Source organism: Cherax quadricarinatus, chromosome 86 (genome assembly GCF_038502225.1).
Source record: "Cherax quadricarinatus isolate ZL_2023a chromosome 86, ASM3850222v1, whole genome shotgun sequence".
In the NCBI taxonomy this organism is placed as follows: domain Eukaryota; kingdom Metazoa; phylum Arthropoda; class Malacostraca; order Decapoda; family Parastacidae; genus Cherax; species Cherax quadricarinatus.
Window position 1 is genome coordinate 13,094,542 of NC_091377.1, and position 21,676 is coordinate 13,116,217.

General features: G+C 37.3%; 1 protein-coding gene across 3 annotated transcripts in view; it reads right to left on the reverse strand.

Moving 5' to 3' along the window:
• Window positions 1-2,029: 2,029 nt before the first annotated feature.
• The window catches only part of Oseg4 (intraflagellar transport protein Oseg4), a 196,924-nt gene continuing 177,277 nt past the window's right edge, over window positions 2,030-21,676 (reverse strand). The window contains exons 22-25 of one of the 3 annotated variants that reach the window (XR_008409185.2): window positions 20,204-20,364; window positions 15,585-15,709; window positions 8,984-9,220; window positions 2,030-8,835 (exon numbers count right to left, since the gene is read on the reverse strand). Coding sequence is in view for 1 of the 3 variants with exons in the window: in XM_053797432.2 (XP_053653407.1) it covers window positions 9,043-9,220; window positions 15,585-15,709; window positions 20,204-20,364 (464 nt within the window). In the remaining 2 variants the exon portion in view is untranslated. Of the gene's footprint in view, window positions 9,221-15,584; window positions 15,710-20,203; window positions 20,365-21,676 lie in introns of all 3 variants that reach the window. The other 2 variants (XR_008409184.2, XM_053797432.2) reach the window with 2 other exon arrangements.

Genomic DNA, 21,676 nt, shown 5'->3' on the forward strand with positions numbered 1-21,676 from the left:
CAAGAGCCCCTCACCAGCATTAAGGAACCTCCCTTGAGGGGACCATTTTCCCATGATAATATTAATTTAGAATAATTTATTACAATTCTTGATGTAAAGGATAACTGAAAGATACCATTACTGTCAACATTTACCATATCCAAGATACAGTTATATCACTAAATGACCCATACAGGTATAATATTTTGGGTGAAAATTATGATAAAAATATAGCGCTAAATCATGTAAATATAAAATAAAATTATTACAATAAGTACTAAAATTTTGTTCTTTATACAGCATTAAATAATAATAATACTATAGTAATATAAATACTGTACCTTGCTAATGAATAACTGAAAGTTAAAGATAGCAAATATTTAACTTAAATTAAGAGATTGTATGACTAGAGAAGTTACAAAGGTTGGCAGACAAATTTGGGAGGGTACTTAACCCTTAAACTGTCTAAACATAGATCTACATTCACATGCGTAGTGCTCCAAAAGTAGATCTACGTTTTTTACACATTTTCAAATATAACAAACAAAAAAAAGTAGATCAAGGTTTTTTTTACACTCTTTCAAATGTAAAAAAAAAAAAAAAAAAAAAAAAGAAGATGTACCTTTTTTTACATACTTTCAAATGTTGAAAAAATGTAGATCTGTGTTTGGACAGTTTTAAGGGTTAAAAAAGGAAATTAAAAGTGAACATAGGAAAGAGTAAAGTGATGAGGAGTAACAAAACACTTAGTTAATGAAAGATTGTATATCAGATTGGAGAGAGGGAGTATGGAGGAAGTGAATGTGATCAGATATTTGGGAGTGGACTTGTCAGCAGATGGATCTTTGAAAGACAAGGTGAACCAGAAAACTGATGAGGAAAAAAAGGTGGGTTGTGCACAGAAGCATCTATGGAAACAAAAAAAAAAAGGGAATGAGAGTACAGTGGTACCATCCTTTTAATGAGTGTGAAGCACAGATTGTGAATGTTACAGAGAGGACGAGGTTGGAAGCAGTGATGTTGTGTCTGAGTGTAATGTGTGGTGTTAATATTATGCAGAGAATTCGTAGTTTAAAGTTTAGAAGATGTGACGTTACAAAAAGTATTTTACAGAGGGCTGAGGAAGAGGGGCTGTTGAGGTGGTTTGGATATTTAGAGAAGATGGAGGAAAAACAGGGTAGGGGTCACCCTAGGACAAGTTGGCAGGAGGAAATAAAGATTTTGTATGTGAGGGGCTTGGACATCCAGCAGGTGTGCGTGAGCATGTTAGACAGGAGTGGAAGCAAGTGATTCTTATTACTTGTGCTGTTGGAGTGTGAGCAAGGTAACATGAAGGGATTCAGGGAGACTGATTAGCTGGACTCGAGTCCTGGAGGTAGGAAGTACAGTGCCTGCACTCTGAAGGAGAAGCAGGGATATTTACAGTTTAGAGTGGCATCCAAACTGTAGTTTCAGCACACCTTTGGCCAGACATTGATGGAATGACTGATGGTGACAGTGTTTCTTAGTGAGAGATGGCCAGTATATTAAAAAAAAAGGATTAGATAAACATTAATAACTTTGGTAAAAGATTATATAAAACTGTTATGCCCAGCCTAGTGAGTGCTCATAGATGAACAAGGAAGGAGACCTAGTGTGCAAGCAAAAATCTGTCGACAGCTTTGGGATAAATTTGATCATTACAGCTCTTTACATTCTAGGTAGTAGGTTGGTAGACAGCAACTGCCCAGGGAGGTACTACCGTCCTGCCAAGTGAGTGTAAAACGAAAGCCTGTAATTGTCTTACATGATGGTAGGATTGCTGGTGTCTTTTTTTCTGTCTCATGAACATGCAAGATTTCAGGTACGTCTTGCTACTTTTACTTACACTCAGGTCACACTACACATACATGTACAAGCATATATATACACACCCCTCTGGGTTTTCTTCTATTTTCTTTCTAGTTCTTGTTCTTGTTTATTTCCTCTTATCTCCATGGGGAAGTGGAACAGAATTCTTCCTCTGTAGGCCATGCGTGTTGTAAGAGGCGACTAAAATGCCGGGAGCAAGGGGCTAGTAACCCCTTCTCCTGTATATTTTACTAAATTTGAAAGGAGAAACTTTGGTTTTTTCTTTTGGGCCACCCCGCCTCAGTGGGATACGGCCGGTGTGTTGAAAGAAAGAAAAGGATTGCTGGTGTCTTTTTTTCTGTCTCATGAACATGCAAGATTTCAGGTACGTCTTGCTACTTCTACTTACATGTAGGTCACACTACACATACATGTACAAGCATATATATACACACCCCTCTGGGTTTTCTGCTATTTTATTTCTAGTTCTTGTTCTTGTTTATTTCCTCTTATCTCCATGGGGAAGTGGAACAGAATTCTTCCTCCGTAAGCCATGCGTGTTGTAAGAGGCGACTAAAATGTCGGGAGCAAGGGGCTAGTAACCCCTTCTCCCGTATAAATTACTAAATTTGAAAAGAGAAACTTTTGTTTTTCTTTGTGGGTCACCCTGCCTCAGTGGGATATGGCCGGTTTGTTGAAAGAAAGAAGAAGAGCTCTTTACATTGTATTAAATAAGTAATTTTATATTTAAAAATATTTAAGACGTGTTCCCATTTGTTATGAAGGATTAGTAGTTACTGTTATCTCTTAGCATGAAATGACCTATTGTAGACAAGTACAGTAAACCCTAAAGTGAATGAACTAATAAATGGGAGTAGGTTGGCCAGTTATGGTGGGTAGAGATAAAATTGTTTTTCATGATTGTAACAATATACAGACAATTCTGTAACAAAAAAATGTTGCCTACTGTCCCATTTTTCCGAAGTCCATTAAATCGAGGGTTTAATACACAAAAACACAATTTGCAAAATAAACTTTCATTGGGATACAATTCTGATCTATGTATAAAGATCTTACCAGAGTGAAATGTGCCAATAAAAGCATGTTTTATAACTTGTGTCTGTCTTTATACTGTCTTCATATAAAGAGCTTAGTTTTGACTTTTGTGGATTCACCCGAGCTCTAGAAAATTTTAAGGCACATAATACTCCCTTCAGGAAAAGAAGGGGGGTGGGGGGAAGAAGGGTGCTTTTTCTCATATAAAGCCTGTTTGTCTTCCCTTAACAATGCACTGTGTGACTCTTATGTGTATAGTGCTTTCCTAGAAATAACTAATGTGGTAAGAAAAAGTCACTGCAAAGCAGTTACAATATTCTTGGCTTCAGTGCTTAACTGATTATTATAATAATAATATAATACACAATATTATGCTTAGTATTTTTTAGTCAATTACCTAAAAAGCTCACCTTTGAGATATAAGATTATACGTATAAAAAAGTCCATTATAAATGTCTTTTTTTAATTACCACCTTTGTCAGTAAGAACTAATATTATGTAAGTGACTAGAGAGCAAACCATAACAATGCCCCAAAATCATGCACATTCTCTTAAAATAAGTGATATGTATGACGATATACACTTGTTAAAATTAGTTTCTCATGGGTGTGAGCAACAGGTTAAACATGCCTACTGGCTCTAGTATGAGCTGTGACATATGATAAAGAATGGTGAGAAAATAGTTATTTTCTACTGCACATATATAGCTTATGGAATGTAGAATCTTGTACTCTTAATCAATTTTTTTACAGCTTATGTTAGGCCAACATTATAAAATGCACTTGTTATATGGTTTCTGTGCCTAAAAAATTATGTACCATCAACCATTCATTAACAACAGAGAGAGCCTTAGCTCACTAATTAGTATATGTTTTAATAAAAACTACAGAAAATAGGTGCCAAGAGAATACAAGTGAAGCTAACACACTGCACACATCATCCATAGCCAATATTAATCGTGCCGACAACCCCCTTCATGGGTGTGAAGATGCCAGAAAACACTGCTGTGATTTTCTTCACTTATGTTGTCAAGCACAGATCATATCTCTAAATACTGCTCTAACCTCATTAGGTATCCCTGAAGGGAGACCTAAGTAGTTGCCTGATTTTTTTTATTTCTCCAACTTTTTATTTTTCACAGAACCCTTCATCCAATAGGATTTAAATTGTGTATGGTAATGGGGACCAAAGTCTTGGCACAACTGGCATGTACAGGTGCCCTCTGACCAAACTTATTGAACCCATTCCCAGCATCCTGGAATGGCTCAGATAACTTCAAAAACCTTGTGGTGTAGATTCAAATGTGCCTCCTAATTTGACTATGGCAGAGTGAAATTCAAGTATGTATAGATCTGACCATTTTGTGTGCAAAAGTGAGTGACATTTGGATTTCCATTTAATCATCATGAATGGCTTCAGTATTTAACCCATTCACTGTTGGAAGCTCCAAAATTAAGAGCACAGTGTTGGCATTTAAAAAAAAAAATTATTAAACTGTAGAGAATCTTTTTTCTGAAGGCAATGACAACAAAAAATATGAAATTTGGCAGAAAACTTAAAGTTACACAGGTGCAAAGTTAGCAGTCTGGGTGCAATTTATGCATTGGCAATTTTGCTTACTTTGAGTCCTATTTTATGCCAATTCCATTGTTCAATGCAATAAAATTTAAGCTATTTTGCTAGCATGCCTTCTGCTCTCTTGATTGGACACAAGAACCACCAACTGAACTATAAGAACTACCTTTATAGTGTGCACAGAAGTCGATAATTTAGCCAATTTTACACAAAAAAATTCAGTTGTAAAGCAGTCCAAAATAAATACTGTAGACATTCCAGGCACTAAAGCAACATTTTCTCTGTTCATTAATCACATCCTCAGACCTCTCCTATATTACCCCTGCCCTCCATTTTGAATTCATCATCATAAAAATATAAAAGATTTACCTATTTCTCAGATAAAAAATATATATAAACAAACAATTTGCCACGATTTACAGAATTGTAATAATTGAAGCAGACCTAGTAAAAACTCATAAAACAGATGGGGGAGGTGTAGGGTGCATTATCCATCCTCAGGAAAATCATCACAAATCAAATATTTGAGCCCAATTTCAAGCTACCTCTGGTCCTGAAACCAACCAAAATCATCTCTATTTCAGTAGATTATCTTCCATTCCATGAAATGATATCAAGAAACTGCCAATAAAGTCATAAAAACCATCCAAGAAAACACCTCAAAGTTGCTAATTAAAACCAAACACAAGATCAGAGTTTTGCTTTTCTCACACAGACCTATTCTCTCATGTCTAAGGCAAACTTTACTGCTTACAGTTTATCTGGGGAACCTGAGTTCAAAACATAGATCTACGTACATAGGTGATCCTGGTGTGAATAACATAAATCTATAGACGAGACAGTGAAAGAGTTAACCAATAAAGGACCCCAAAGAAAATAAGCCAATCTGTCTCACTTTTTTGGGTTATCCTAGGTTCTCTACACACATGTTGCTATGTATGATAATCTATGTAACTGTATTTGTGTATACCTGAATAAATTTACTTCAGTGTCGAGACCCTTGCTCTCAAACTTGCTCTTAGGGTTGAAGAATTTAAAAAAAAACTTATCACGAAATGATAAGAGAATCTTTTTCTGAAGGTAATGAAACCAAAAGTACGAAATTTAACCCTTTCAGGGTCCATGCCGTAGATCTACGGCTTTACGTTGAGGGTCCAAACTGTAGATCTACACCATGAGCTCAGCTCATTCTGATAAGCTGTGAGAAGTAAATTTGGGCCTAGATATGAAAGAATACATCTATGTGGTATGTGTGCACCACATAAAACAAATCTTGCAGCACACAGTGCAAAATGAGAGAAAAAACTTAGACCATAATTTTCTATTAAAACAGCGACTTTGCAGTGTTTTTTTGTATGTTTTTTACGGTTGTATTTGCTATTTCTTGGTCTCATTTGATAGAATGGAAGATATGTACTACAGAAATAGAGATGATTTTTATTGGCTTTAGTATTGGAAATGGCTTGAAATTGAGCTCAAAGTAGTGAAAATGTAAAACTTTTGTCGATGTTCAAGAGTAAACAAACGACCTCACACGTCTAATACACATCTGCTGGTGGGTCTAATATACATTCACAAATGTGGTGATATTATTTATACAATTATTACAATATTGCATAACAGTAAATCTTCTATTTTTTGGTTTGAATAAAAATTCATTATGTGAATAAAAAATCAAAATGGAATTCATTTGTAAAGCCTCAAAACATAACTAATGAACAGAGGAAATGTTAGTTTAGTGCCAGGAATGCCTGCATTGTTTATTCTGGACCCTATTTTGAAATTGGAATATTTTGAACTTTGCACTAAATTGGCCAAATTACCAATTTCGGATCACATTATTTTGTAGTTGAAACAGTTGATTTGGCGATTTCTTGTGCTCAAATGATAGAATAGAAGTAATACTACTGAAATAACTAAGAACTTGGTCAACTGGAATAATGTAATTGGCCTAAAATGGGAGTCAAATTTGGCAAAATCGCCAATGTGTAAATATCGCTGACACACCACAATTTGCGAGAGCATAATTTCGTCAGTTTTCCACCAAATTTCGTACTTTTTATTATATTACCTTCAGAAAAAGATTATCTACCATTTCATAAGAAAAAATAACAAAATTATTTTTTGAAAATTCTTGGACACCGGTGCACACTTTGAAATTTGGCCTCTGGACCCTGAAAGGGTTAATGGATAACTTATGGAATTATGTTCTTGTAAAGCTAGTGAATGTATTCAGATATTTGGGAGTGGATGTGTCAGCGGATGGGTCTATGAAAGATGAGGTGAATCATAGAATTGATGAGGGGAAAAGGGTGAGTGGTGCACTTAGGAGTCTGTGGAGACAAAGAACTTTGTCCTTGGAGGCAAAGAGGGGAATGTATGAGAGTATAGTTTTACCAACGTTCTTATGTGGGTGTGAAGCATGGGTGATGAATGTTGCAGCGAGGAGAAGGCTGGAGGCAGTGGAGATGTCATGTCTGAGGGCAATGTGTGGTGTGAATATAATGCAGAGAATTCGTAGTTTGGAAGTTAAGAGGAGGTGTGGGATTACCAAAACTGTCGTCCAGAGGGCTGAGGAAGGGTTGTTGAGGTGGTTCGGACATGTAGAGAGAATGGAGCGAAACAGAGTGACTTCAAGAGTGTATCAGTCTGTAGTGGAAGGAAGGCGGGGTAGGGGTCGGCCTAGGAAAGGTTGGAGGGAGGGGGTAAAGGAGGTTTTGTGTGCGAGGGGCTTGGACTTCCAGCAGGCATGCATGAGCGTGTTTGATAGGAGTGCATGGAGACAAATGGTTTTTAATACTTGACGTGCTGTTGGAGTGTGAGCAAAGTAACATTTATGAAGGGATTCAGGGAAACCGGCAGGCCGGACTTGAGTCCTGGAGATGGGAAGTACAGTGCCTGCACCCCTAAGGAGGGGTGTTAATGTTGCAGTTTAAAAACTGTAGTGTAAAGCACCCTTCTGGCAAGACAGTAATGGAGTGAATGATGGTGAAAGTTTTTCTTTTTCGGGCCACCCTGCCTTGGTGGGAATCGGCCAATGTGATAATAAAAATAATAAAAAATAAAGCTAGTGGTCTTGGCGATATTTACACATCAGCAATTTTGCCCACTTTGTGCTCAATTTTTGGCCAATTCCATTGTTCCAGTCCACCAAACTCATAGCTATTTTACTAGCATTTCATCTATTCTATTGAGTGAGTATAAGAAATTACCCATTTACCTATTTCAACTATCAAATAAAGTGATCAGAAACAGGCAAATTTGGCCAGCTTCATACAAAATTCAACAACTGACAATTTGAAAATAGGGTCCAGAATAAACACTGTAGATATTCCTGGCACTAAATAAACATTTCCTCTGTTTCTTAACCCTTAAACTGTCCAAACGTAGATCTACGTTTGCTCGCGTAGCGCTCCGAACGAAAATCTACCTTTTTTTTTTACATTGTTTCTTATGGAGAAAATCAAGGTTGGAGCGCTACGCGCACAAACGTAGATCTGTGTTTGGACAGTTTAAGGGTTAATCACATCTCCAGGCTCCTCTGATATTACACTTGCTTTTCATTTTGAATTTTTATTTACACAAAAAATAGAAGATTTACTGTCATGCAGACTACTGCATTATTGTAATAATTGTATAAACAATATCAGTGCATTCCTAAGTGCGTATTAGACTGGCCAGTTGGATGCGTATTAGAATATCAGCAAAAATCAAACATTTCTGCTACTTTGAGCTCAATTTCAAGCCACTTTCAGTCCTGAAACTAATCAAAATCATCTCTATTTCTGTAATATATCTTCCATTCTATCAAATGAGACCAAAAAAATGAATAAACAACCATAAAACCCATACGAAAATACACAGCAAATTTGCTGTTTCAAACAAAAACACAGTCAGTTTTTTTTTTTCCATAATGCACTGCGTGCTGCAGAATTTTTTATATGGTGCACACTTGCTGCATAGACCCATTCTCTCGTATCTAGCCCCAAATTTACCGCTCACAGCTTATGTGAGTGAGCTGAGCCCATGGGCAGAATACTTCCCCAAACATCCCCCAATGACTGCCTGGGAAAAAGACAGCTCGCTGAAGGACGACTTGATGAAGGCAGAATTTCCCTAGAAAAGCAAGACCAGGCCTCCACCAGACGACGTTTCAGCACAAGAAACAAGAGATAACCGATTGAATGAGTGATGGCGAGTGTGTTTACTTTTCTAGGTCACCCTACCTGGATATTAGACAGCTTTTTTTTTTTTGTTTGTTTTAATGAATCTACTGTTTCCCACCGAGGCAGGGTGACCCAAACAGAAAGACAAAAGTTTATGAGACAGCTGTTGTGGTAAAAAAAAATACTAATTAGTGGTTCCCAGGATCAGTAGCCCATGCTGGGATCACACCTGCTAAATTGGAAAAGAAATATTACTGGAATATGAACTATTATTAAATACACAGGAAAGTAAAGTATATTCTGAATATAAGTAGAATTTTGTAATACATATCTACCAGCTATCTTACATGTTTACGAGATATAAATAATTAACAAACCTGTTAGTGCAAGTGATTAATAAATAATTTTTCACTTCATTCATTCTAGAATTTTTGAGCTAGTGAGAGACAATGACAGCATGACAGAGAGGGCAGTGGGCACGCATGGTCATATCTTGTTCCAGGGCAGAGTGCTTGCAAGCCGAGCATGTCCAAACAGCAGTTACATCCATTATTGGTCGTCCTGTTACGATGCACGTTGCAAATCGTGTGTTACAACTAGGGCAAATACTAACCCTGAAAGAAGAACAGCAATACAAAGTTATTCTTTTCCTTGAACCAGAAAAATACAAATTTGAAATACTGTATCACCACTTATCTCAAAATCTGGTCTCTTCAAGGAAGGTTGGACATGTTCTCCTCTTCCTTGGATCGAACCTGAATACCTCTCATTCCCCAGGCACTGTATAACCCCTAAGGGTTTAGCACTCCCCTCCTAAATAAAGTGTCCCATAGCTCGATCACTAGCACACTCAGCTCACACACTGAGGTCCTGAGTTCGAATCTCCGGTACGGCTGGAAAACATTAGGGATGTGTTTCCATAAGACATCTGCTGTCGATGTTCACCCATCAATATAAAATGGGTACCTGGGTGTAAGTCAAGTGGTGTGGGTTGCATCCTGGGGCAAAAGTGACCTAATTTGCCCGAAATGCTCTGCATAATAAGGGGCTTTCTATATAGTAGTAGTATGTCATTGATGTCAGCTAGGCCTGTATACCTTGTACATGTACTTGTAGAAATAAAGATTTTATTATTATTATTATTTTTTTTTTTTTCAACGAGTCGGCAGTCTCCCACCGAGGCAGGGTGACCCAAAAAGAAAGAAAATCTCCAAAAATTAAAATACTTTCATCATCATTCAACACTTTCACCTCACTCATACATAATCACTGTCTTTGCAGAGATGCCCAGATACAACAATTTAGAAGCATATACATTTAACATATCCCTCCAAACTGCCAATATCCCAAACCCCTCCTTTAAAGTGCAGGCATTGTACTTCCCATTTCCAGTACTCAAATCCGGCTACAGTGGTCCCTCAATTATCGTCCTTAATCCGTTCCTGGAAGTGGGACTATTATCGAAACAGACGATTTTCGAATCAATTTTCCCCATAAGAAATAATGTAATTCCAATTAATTCGTTCCAGACACCCAGAAGTATCAACAACAATTTTTTTTTTTACCTAAAAGACAGATTTACATGCACAAAAGAATGAACATTCAACATGACAGTTACCTTTATTGAAGGCTGTTGTTGATGAATGGAAGACAGGGAGGAAGAGAGAGGGAAGAGAGGTTACTGTTTGGAAGGGGAATCCCTCTCCATAAGGACTCTAGGTCACTTCCCTAGCATATAGATTTACATGCAGAAAAAAATGCCAAATAAATGTAAAGCACTAATAAAATGTATAAATGAACAGTGGTAATAGGGGTAGTTGATGAGTGGAACGGTCTGCCTAGTAGAGTGATCGAAGCTAAAACATTGGGTAGTTTCAAATTTAGGTTGGATAAATACATGAGTGAGAGAGGTTGGATTTGAGTCGGACTTGCACCTGAGCTTATTGGAAATAAATGGTATAAAATACCGACACAATGGAAATATACACACATATGCAGTATAATGTGATCCTTTATTGACAATGTTTTGCCCACACAGTGGGCTTTTTCAAGTCACAAACAGATCTATCTGTTTGTGACTTGAAAAAGCCCACTGTGTGGGCAAAACGTTGTCAATAAAGGATCACATTATACTGCATATGTGTTTATATTTCCACCTGAGCTTATTGCTTGGGTAGCATTTGTTCTGTTAGTGGATTGGATTTGTGAAGGACCGGCCTAGTTGCAGTGTTCCTACTTTCTTAAGTTCTTATTTAACATCACACTTACCAGAAGGGTGATCGAGGCTAGGACCTTGGGTAGCTTTAAGAAGAGATTGGACAAATATATGAGTTGGAGGAGCTGAGTTTGCTTTGTGTCATTGGGTACGGGAGTAAATTCTTGGGTAGCTTTGGGTAGAGGTCATTTTGATAAAGACCTGCCTTGTATGGGCCAATAGACCTGCAGTGTTCTTCCATTGTTATGTTCTTAATGGGAAGGATTGTAAAGGACCTGCCTAGTATGGGCCAGCAGGCCTACTGCAGTGTTCCTCTTTTCTTATGTTCTTATTGGAGACTTGTTTGTGTGAGGGAGGGATGGCAAGCTTATTGTTGGAGAATATGACACTAATATCAACTCTATGGCTTATTTATCTATCACAATTCAACTAATATGACATAATAAACAATATTATTAACATAGAAACATGGAATATACTCTAGAATGAATAAAACAAGTCATTACGTATGTCACGAGAGGTGTTGTGTTGTGTTGTTGTTGGGTATATAAGGGCCACTGAGTGTAAGCCATCCATAATGGTGGTGAAGCAGCAGCTGAGGCGGTGGTGTTTTCTGTAGCCCTATATAACTCCAACAACATTGGAGAAGTTGGTAGAATCGCTGAATCACTAAAGAAGGAACCCTCTACCACCATCACTACAACCTTCTACCACTATTACAACTGTTACCACCATCACTACTACCTTCTACCACCATCACTACCACCATCAACCACTATCACACCTGCTTCCACTCTACCACCACCACCACCTTTTATTTTTCTACAAACTTTTTCATAAATTATGTGTTTCTCACATTCTTTACCAAAGGGCTGGCACTAGAAGCTTTCTTTGGAGCCATGGTAGCTTATTTAGCACTTGCAAGCACTAAAATCAATGGAATATTATGAAATATTTCATAGGAGCATATGAGGGGACTGTCGCTTACTGGTAAACAATGGCACACTGGCTGGGAAAGCAGGCCCAGGCGGCTCAGAGCGTGAGTACCCGTCCCGGACGAAGGACGATTAGCGAGTTAACGGACCATTTGCGAACCAATGTTTAGAAGAAATAACGGGACTATTCCCGAAATGGACGACTTTCAAGCCGGACGATTATTGAGGGACCACTGTATATGAAAATAACCGGTTTCCCTGAATCCCTTCACTAAATATTACCCTGCTCACACTCCAACAGCTCATCAGGTCCCAAAAACCATTCGTCTTCATTCACTCCTATCTAACATGCTCACGTGCACATGCTGGAAGCCCAAGCCCCTTGCCCACAAAACCTCCTTTACCCCCTCCCTCCAACCTTTTTGAGGACGACCCCTACCCCACCTTCCTTCCCCTACAGATTTATACGCTCTCCATGTCATTCTACCTTGATCCATACTCTCTAAATGACCAAACCACCTCAACAACCCCTCTTCAGCCCTGACTAATACTTTTATTAACTCCACACCTTCTCCTAATATCCACACTCCGAATTCTCTGCATAATATTTACACCACACATTGCCCTTAGACAGGACATCTCCACTGCCTCCAACCACCTCCTCACTGCAGCATTTATGACCCAAGCTTCACACCCATATAAGAGTGTTGGTACCACTATACTTTCATACATTCTCTTCTTTGCCTGCATAGATAACGTTTTTTGTCTCCTCATATACCTCAACACACCACTCACCCTTTTTCCTTCATCAATTCTATGGTTAACCTCATCCTTCGTAAACCCATCTACTGACATGTCAACTCCCAAATATCTGAAAACATTCACTCCTTCCATACGCCTTCTCTCCAATGTGATATCCAATTTTTCTTTATCTAAATCATTTGATACCCTCATCACCTTACTCTTATCTATGTTCACTTTCAACTTTCTATCTTGATACTGGTGAAAAACTCTTGATCCAAAGAATTAGAATCACTCTCCATCCCTTGGAATGAATCTGATTGCCTCTCATTCTCCCTGGTGCTATACGACCAATACAGATTTAACAATTTTCTCATTAATGTAATATTGATGAAAATGTGGTAAAAATAAAGCACATTATTATTTCATTCGGAAAAGAAAGCTAAACTCAAAATGCGTCTGCATAATTAGTGGCTTTCTTCAAAGCCTTATATTGTATCAAATTATATCAGCAGTATACTATATCAAACTCAACATATACAGTATGTACAGTAAACCTTGAATATCATGACCTATTTAATAGGAAGATTTTCTGAGAGCCCAATAAATCAGAATGTTAAATAATAGAAAATAAAAGCATTTAAATACCCTACTAGACATCTAATATAGTACTGTACACAGTTATATTGCAATATTATTATTATTACGAAAAACTTAATCACTAAATTCACAAGGGTTACAATAAACATTGAAAATAAAATACATAAAAGTACAGTGGACCCCCGCATAACGATTACCTCCGAATGTGACAAATTATGTAAGTGTATTTATGTAAGTGCGTTTGTACGTGTATGTTTGGGGGTCTGAAATGGACTAATCTACTTGACAATATTCCTTATGGGAACAAATTCGGTCAGTACTGGCACCTGAACATACTTCTGGAGTGAAAAAATATCGTTAACCGGGGGTCCACTGTATTTGTATAGCTCTTGAGAAATAAATAATTTTAATAAAAATTTTAATTTTAATAAAGTACAAGGAGGTTTTCTGGGTTTTCTATTTTCTCACTAGTTCTTGTTCTTGTTTATTTCCTCTTATCTCCTCCGTAAGTCATGTGTGTCGTAAGAGGCGACTATAATGCCGGGAGCAAGGGGCTAGTAACCCCTTCTCCTGTATACATTACTAAATTTAAAAAGAGGAACCTTCGTTTTTCTTTTAAGGTCACTCTGCCTCGGTGGGATACGGCCGGTTTGTTGAAAAAAAAATAATAATAATAAACATACTGAAAGACAAGATGAAAGGAAGGGAGGAAATTCTTAGGTATGCCTTAACAGCAACCTAAAATTCCTTGCTAACATCTAGCACATAGAAAAAATCTAAAACATTGTTTCAAAAACACATTGCAATGTACCTCAAACAATATTACTCATTTTATTACTCCCTAATCTATCTTTATCTCACATAGGGTATATGCACATGGGTATCAACAACAAATTGCTTAAATTTCATTGTAACTCAACAAAATCTCTTATTAGAATATTAATCAGGTTCCAGACAACACACAATCACTTCAAAGGTTTAAATTTGACAAAAAAATCTACACTTACTAATGGACACATTATCATGTACAGGACACTCAGTGTAAATATTAACCCAGTCTTAAAACTTTACTTGAAGAGTTGCAACAGAATACACAAGCACTGAGAAACAAATACTGAGTCTCTTTAATAACTTGTATGTTTGACTTAACCTGAGTTGAAAGTCCAGACAAATAAAAAGATGAAAAATATGGAACTATCAGAAGGTTCTAAAAGTTCATCATCTGCCAAATGTTTCGAAAATGTTTAAAAAAAAAAAAACTGAATCTGATGAAAATTTATGTCGATCGAATATCAATGCCAAATACGTATATCTAATGCAGCCTGTTTATCAATATTCCAATCAGCATTCATACTCATGCTAGGACTTGGGAATCGACTCCTGCAACCACATACAGATGAGTCCTTATTATCACCACTACATTTCTACTCCCAATATTTATAATTAAAATTGTCAATACAGTTTTTTATTAGTACAGTAACTATTGATATTAACACTGCTGTTTTAACAGATAATTTTGCTACTTAAAATAATCATTACATTCAATAATCATATCTTCAGATAACTTAATTATATTAAACTTAGCATTCAAATATTCTAATTTCAACTATACAATGTCAAGTAGTTTTCCCTCTAATTTTAGCCAGACCAAAATGCACTGCTTAATCATAAGTTTTCCAAATTGTACGAAGTGAATGTCACCTGGCGGCCTGGTGGTTAACGCTCTCGCTTCACACGGCGAGGGCCTGGGTTCGATTCCCAGCCAGAGTAGAAACATTGGACGTGTTTCTTTCCACCTGCTGTCTATGTTCCCCATCAGTAAAATGGGTACCTGGGTGTTAGTCGACTGGTGTGGGTCGCATCCTGGGACACTGACCTAAGGAGGCCTGGTCACAGACCGGGCCGCGGGGGCGTTGACCCCCAGAACTCTCTCCAGATAAACTCCAGATAATATTATAACAATTATATACATTTTGAAAACAACTTTGCTTGATTTCTATTTTTCATTATCATCACCATTGAGGTATTCTGTATATTTCCCATCAAGTTCCTTTCTTATCATAACACTACTATTATAGTAGTCATACTCCTAGGATGTTTAATGCCAGTGAAAGGCTCTTGATCTAAGGACTTGGAGTTGCCCTTTCTTGGAACAAACTTGAATGGTTCCCATTTCCCACAGGTACTATGGATTTAGCACTCTCCACATGATTGTAATAATAATTTAAATATAAATGATGTCTATCAATATTGTTTGTAAGCATTATTAACCCTCATGTAAGTTAACAATAAAAGCTGATTTTTTTTTTTCATCAAACCAGCCATATCCCACTAAGGCAGGAGAAGAGGTTACTAGCCCCTTCCTCCTGGCATTTTAGTTGCCTCTTATGACACGCATGGCTTACGGAGGAAAAATTCTGTTCCACTTTCCCATGGAGAAAAAGCTGATTACCTTTTAAATATAAAATAAGAGCAGGAAAAACTTACCAGTCTGGTATCATTGTTTCACAGTTGGTACACTCGGCACGATTACTACGAGAATCTTTGGGACTGTACTTCATGAAAATGGTCATTGCTAAGTCCTCATATGCTTCCCTTTTCTCTGGAGAAATCTGTAGATTTAAAAATAGGTTTTCAGTAAAGGAATTACTGGAATTAAAATTATTAGCTTTAGGTACACAAAAGCTCCCACCATATAACAAAATAAATAATGTCAGGACAAGTGGAAACTAACATTGGTTAAGAAAATGAATTCATTATAAAAAGAAGCAAACAGGCAGGAATTGAACCCATGGCAAGTGAGTCATAAAAGTCCAGACCAGTGGCTTATGCACTGGCCTGGACTTTTAGAACTCACTTGCCATGAGTACAATCTCTGCCCAATTTATGGTTTGTTTGCATTCACATTACTTTGATCTTGTGAGTCATGAGTTCATCATACCTCTAAACATTGTGACACCTTCATGGGGGTGCCATGATGCTGCTAGAGATATCTTAGACCAAAGAACTGTAACTACCCTTCATTTCCTCTGAATAAACTTGATTACCTCCCATTCCCCAGGCACTTTGTGACCCTAATGGAATTAGCACTTTCCATGAGTATACAGGAATAACAACAATACAGAAAAACCTACTGTAACTGTTCCTGTTAACCATTTTTCCAATTTTTAGCCATTTCATGTTGAGTAGGAGATTGAGGGCTGAGAGTAAGGCTGGCTGGTCTGACAGGAAGCAAGGAATCTTAAGGAGGTAGGAGGGAAAAGCACATGACAGGTGAGTGACTGGGAGGATCATGGGCCCAGTTGTGTCCAGGATGTTACTTGTACAGAAATATGCCAATGTTAATACTATACAGAACAGTCATAATTCACTTATAAGAACATGAGTCATTGAAACTAATACTCTGTAGTTTAACAAATGACTAAAAACCTATATGAGTAGAAATGGTTAAGTGTAAGAAGGACCTGTTTAACAGGTGCTCCTCCTGTATTATGTTTTGAATGCATACTTTAAATAGTACTATACTTTAAATAGTACTATATTGTTCATTTAGTTACCTCTCTTTTTGTACATTTAAAAACTCCTACTAACAACCTATATCTAATTCTTAAGTAGTCTTTGAGCATTAGGATTAGTCTGCCTGAAATGCTCCGGATGCTATTGGCTTTCTTTTGTGCCTAACAATATTTTATTACATGTAACCTACATGTAAAGATAAAGAGTTTTTATGAGGATAGTGAGAATCAGGTTAGGGTATATAGGAGAGAGAGAGATTACTTTCCAGTAAAAGTACGCCTTAGACAGGGATGTGTAATGTCACTATGGTTGTTTAACATATTTATAGATGGGGTTGTAAAAGAAGTAAATGCTAGGGTGTTGGGAAAAGGGGTGGGATTAATTTTGCAGATTCAAATACAAAATGGGAGTTGACACAGTTACTTTTTGCTGATGATACTGTGCTTTTGGGAGATTCTGAAGAGAACTTGCAAAGGTTAGTGGATGAGTGTGGAAGGGTGTGGAAAGAAAAAAAGTTGAAAGTAAACATAAGAGTAAGGTGGTGAGGGTATCAAATGAGTTAGGTAAGGAAAAACTGGATATAAGATTGGAAGGAAGGAGTATAGATGAAGTGAATGTGTTCAGATATTTGGGAGTAGACTTGTTGGCAGATGGGTTTATGAAGGACGAGGTAAACCATAGAATTTATGAGTATCTGTGGAGACAAAGAATGTTATCCATGGAGGAAAAGAAGGAAATGTATGAGGCTATAATGGTATCAACACTTTTATATAGGTATGAAGCATGGGTTGTGAATGTTGCAACAAGGAAGAGGCTGGAGGCAGCAGAGATGTTGTGTCTAAGGGCATGTGTGGTGTAAATATGGAGAAAATTTGTAGTGTGGAAATTAGGAGGAAGTGTACAGTTACTAAAAGTATTATTCAGAGGGTTGAGGAGGGATTATTGAGGTGGTTTGGTCATTTAGAGAGGAAGGAGCAAAATAGGATGATTTGGAGGGTGTATAAATCTGTAGTGGAGAGGAGGAGGGGTAGGGGGTCATCCTAGGAAAGGATGGAGGAAGGGGGTAAAAGAGGTTTTGTGTGCAAGGGGCTTGGACTTACAGCAGGCATGTTAGATTGGAATAAGTGAAGAAGAATGCTTTTTGGGACCTGATGAGCTGTTGTAGTATGAGCAGGGTTATATTTAGAAAAGGGATACAGGGAAATGGGTTAGCCGGACTTGAGTCCTGGAGGTAGGAAGTACAAGGCCTGCACTTTAATAAAGGAGGGGTTTGGGATATTTGCTGTTTAGAGGGACATCCGAACTGCCATACCTGCACGCCTCTGCAAAGACAGCGATAGTGTGAATGATGGTGAAAGTGTTTCTATATTTTTGGGTCACCATGCCTCAGTGGGAGATGGCAAGTGTGTTAAAAAAAAAAATGTAAAATGTAAACTACATTATCTGAATACTGAAGAAAATAAATAAATTATTTGTAATTGTAAAAAATACTGGCTAGGTACGTCTTACTAACACAAAATCATTCCCACTTGTGTACTTATCTAACCTATTTTTAAAACTTAGCAGTTTGTTCCCCTCTCATATACAACTCTACTGCATTTATATATGAATTTTTAACACACTAGCTGTCTCCTACTGACATAGGGTGACCTATAAAACAAAGAATCATACTCACCATCCTTTGCTCATTAACTGTCTTGCCAGAAATGTGCAGATATCACAGTCAAATGACTTTCTAATCTGCAACATCCCTAACCCTCTTCTGAGTGTAGACACTGTACTTCTCACCTCCAGGACTCAAGTCTAGCTAACTGGTTTTCCTGAATCTCTTTATAAATATTACCTTGGTTGCACTCCATAGTACATCAAGCCATAAAAACCACTTATCCCCAGCCAGTGTAATCTAATATGCTCACACAACCTGTTAGATGCTCAAGCCCCTTGAAACATGGGTTTTAAACATTGGGGCAAGGAGAAGGCTGGAGGCAGTGGAAATGTATTGTCTGAGTGCAATGGATGGTGTAAATATTATGCAGAGAATTCGTAGTTTGGAGATCAGAAGGCGCAAAGTTACTAAGAGAATTCTGCGGAGGACTGAGAATGGGCTGTTGAGATGGTTTGGGCACTTAACCCCTTGACTGTCAAAACCCCAAATCCTGAGGTGTCTCCTGGTGTGGAAAAATTTTGAAAAAAAAAAAAAAAAAAAAAAATTCTTATGAAATGATAATCTTTTCCCGATGGTAATGACACCAAAAGAACAAAATTTGATGGAAGACTTATGGAGTTACACTCTCGCAAAGTTAGCGACCTCGGCAGTATTTACGAATTGGCGATTTCGCCCACTTTGAGCCCTATTTTTGGCTAATTCCATTGTTCCAGTCGACCAAGCTCATAGCTATTTCTTTAGAACTCCATTTGTTCTATAGACTGAGTACAAGAAACTGCCCATTTACCCATTTCAACTACCCAATAACGTGGTCAGAAATTTGCAATTTGGCCAATTTCACGCAAATTAAAAAATATGCCAATTTCAAAACAGGGTCCAGAATGAACAATGCAGACATTCCTGGCTCTAAAATAATATTTTCTCTGTTCATCAGTCACATCTCCAGGCCCCTCTGATATTACTCTTGCTTTCTATTTTGAATTTTTATTCAAACAAAAAATAGAAGATTTATTGTTATGCAGACTACTGCAATATTGTAATAATTGTATAAATAATGTCAACCCATTCATGACTGCATATTAGAATGGCTAGTTGGACATTTATTGGACAATGACATCATTTGTTTACTTTTGAACATCAGCAAAAATCAAACATTTTCCCTACTTTGAGCGAGCTCCATTTCAAGGTTCTTTTCATAGTAACACCAATCAAAATCACCTCTATTTCTATAATATGTTTTCCATTCTATCAAATGAGACCAAGAAAACGAGAATACAACCATAAATACTATACAAAAATACACCACCAAGTCAGCGTTTTAGTCCAAAAAAACGGTCGGAGTTTTTTTTTCTCATTATGCACTGCGTGCTGTAGGATTTTTTTTTATATGGTGCACACTGACCACACAGTCCCATTCTCTCACGTGGGCCTACCAGCTTTCTCCTGGTTGATTTGAAGCCGCTAGAATTTATGAGCATATATACATCAAACACGGTGGCTCATAAAATATATATATATATATAACCAAAACAGTCAAAGGGTTAAGAGAGGATGGAGCAAAATAGGATGACTTGGAAGGTGTATAAACCTGTAGTGGAGGAAAGAAGTGGTAAATGAGATACTGTACAAGAAGCGGCTAAAATGCCAGGAGTAAGGGGCTACTAACCCCTTCTCCTGTATACATTACTAAAGTTAAAAAGAAACTATTTTCTTTTTGGGCCACCCTGCCTCAGTGGGATATGGCCAGTTTGTTGAAAGAAAGAAGAAGAAAAGATTTATTCATTCTCTCCTCCTAATAAACGTCTGCTGAGTCCTGGTCGCTACCATTTCTTGTCACTTGTAAAAACTGCAGACTACTGCAGAAAAATTTTCTTAGATATTTAGACAAGGAAATCCCCTTCAGTATACATTAGAAGTACCGTACCTCAGTGAGAGCCTCCAGTTTTATAAATGCTCGAGAACATGTTGCAAAGGCCCTGTTGGCACAGGAGGCCAAAGCAAGAAGGGCATAAATATCTTCTGCATCAAGAAGTCCTTCATATTCCCGTAAATGTAGGCAAGTCTTCATGGCAGCATCAACATAGCCTAAAATTATATAAAAAATATATTTTACATATTGGATGTAAATAAATAAATTTTCATGATAAATCAATAAATGACCACTATAAAAATCCAAAAAATTATTTTATAATTAGATAATGATTTCAAGATCAGTTACAGAGTAATAAATGAACTCTATCTAAATATTTCTACCTACTGTACACTCAGTTCTAAGTCTTCACAGAAGTGCATTCCTGAAAAATTACATTGATTGAATTCACAATGCCCAAATTTATTGCATGACAATAACATATGGAGCTTATTTTTCAGCACATTCCCCATACATGTACAAAATATGTACAGGTGCTCCTCGACTTATGTTGGTTCAACTTACAATATTTCGACTTTCCAATGATGTCATAACATATATATTATAGGTCTCTGGTGGCTAACGCTCTCGCTTCACACAGCGAGAGCCCGGGTTCGATTCCCAGCCAGAGTAGAAATATTGGGCATGTTTCTTTCCACCTGTTGTCTATGTTCCCCATCAGTAAAAATGGGTACCTGGGTGTTAGTCGACTGGTGTGGGTCGCATCCTGGGACACTGACCTAATTTGCCCGAAATGCTGAGCATAACAAGGGGCTTTCTATATAGTATTATGTCACTAATGTCAGCTAGGCCTGTATACCATGTACTTGTAGTAAATAAAGATATTATTATTACTATTATTATTATTATTATTATTATTATTATTATTATATTCATTTATTTACTTTTCAAGATTGGTATTTAGTTATAGTAATTATTTGTTTAAATACTTATTCAGTGACAGTAGTTATTTATTTACTTAGCATATTACAGTGGTACCTTGACTAATGAGTGCCCCAAATGACGAGTTTTCCGAGTTACGAGCCATTGCTCAGTCAATTTTTTGCTTTGAGTTGCAAGGCAAAATCCGAGTTACGAGCGAGCTTCAGATACGCCACCATTAACCCTTTGAGGGTTGCCAGGCCCTCTCAGAGACTTGTTCTCAGGGTCGCCAAAGTTTAAAAAAAAAAAAAATTATTTTTTCTTATGAAAAGATAGAGAATCTTTTCCCTATCATAATGATACCAAAAGTATGAAATTTGATGGAAAACTTACGAAATTATGCTCTCACGAAGTTAGCGGTCTCAACGATGTTTCCGCATCGGCGATTTTGTCCACTTTGAGCCCTATTTTTAGCCAATTTCAGTGTACTAGTCAACAAAAATCATAACTATTTTGCTAGAAGTCCGTTTTTTCTATTGAATGAGTACAAGAAACCACCCATTTACCAATTCCAACTATCCAATAAAGTGGTCAAAATTTATCAAT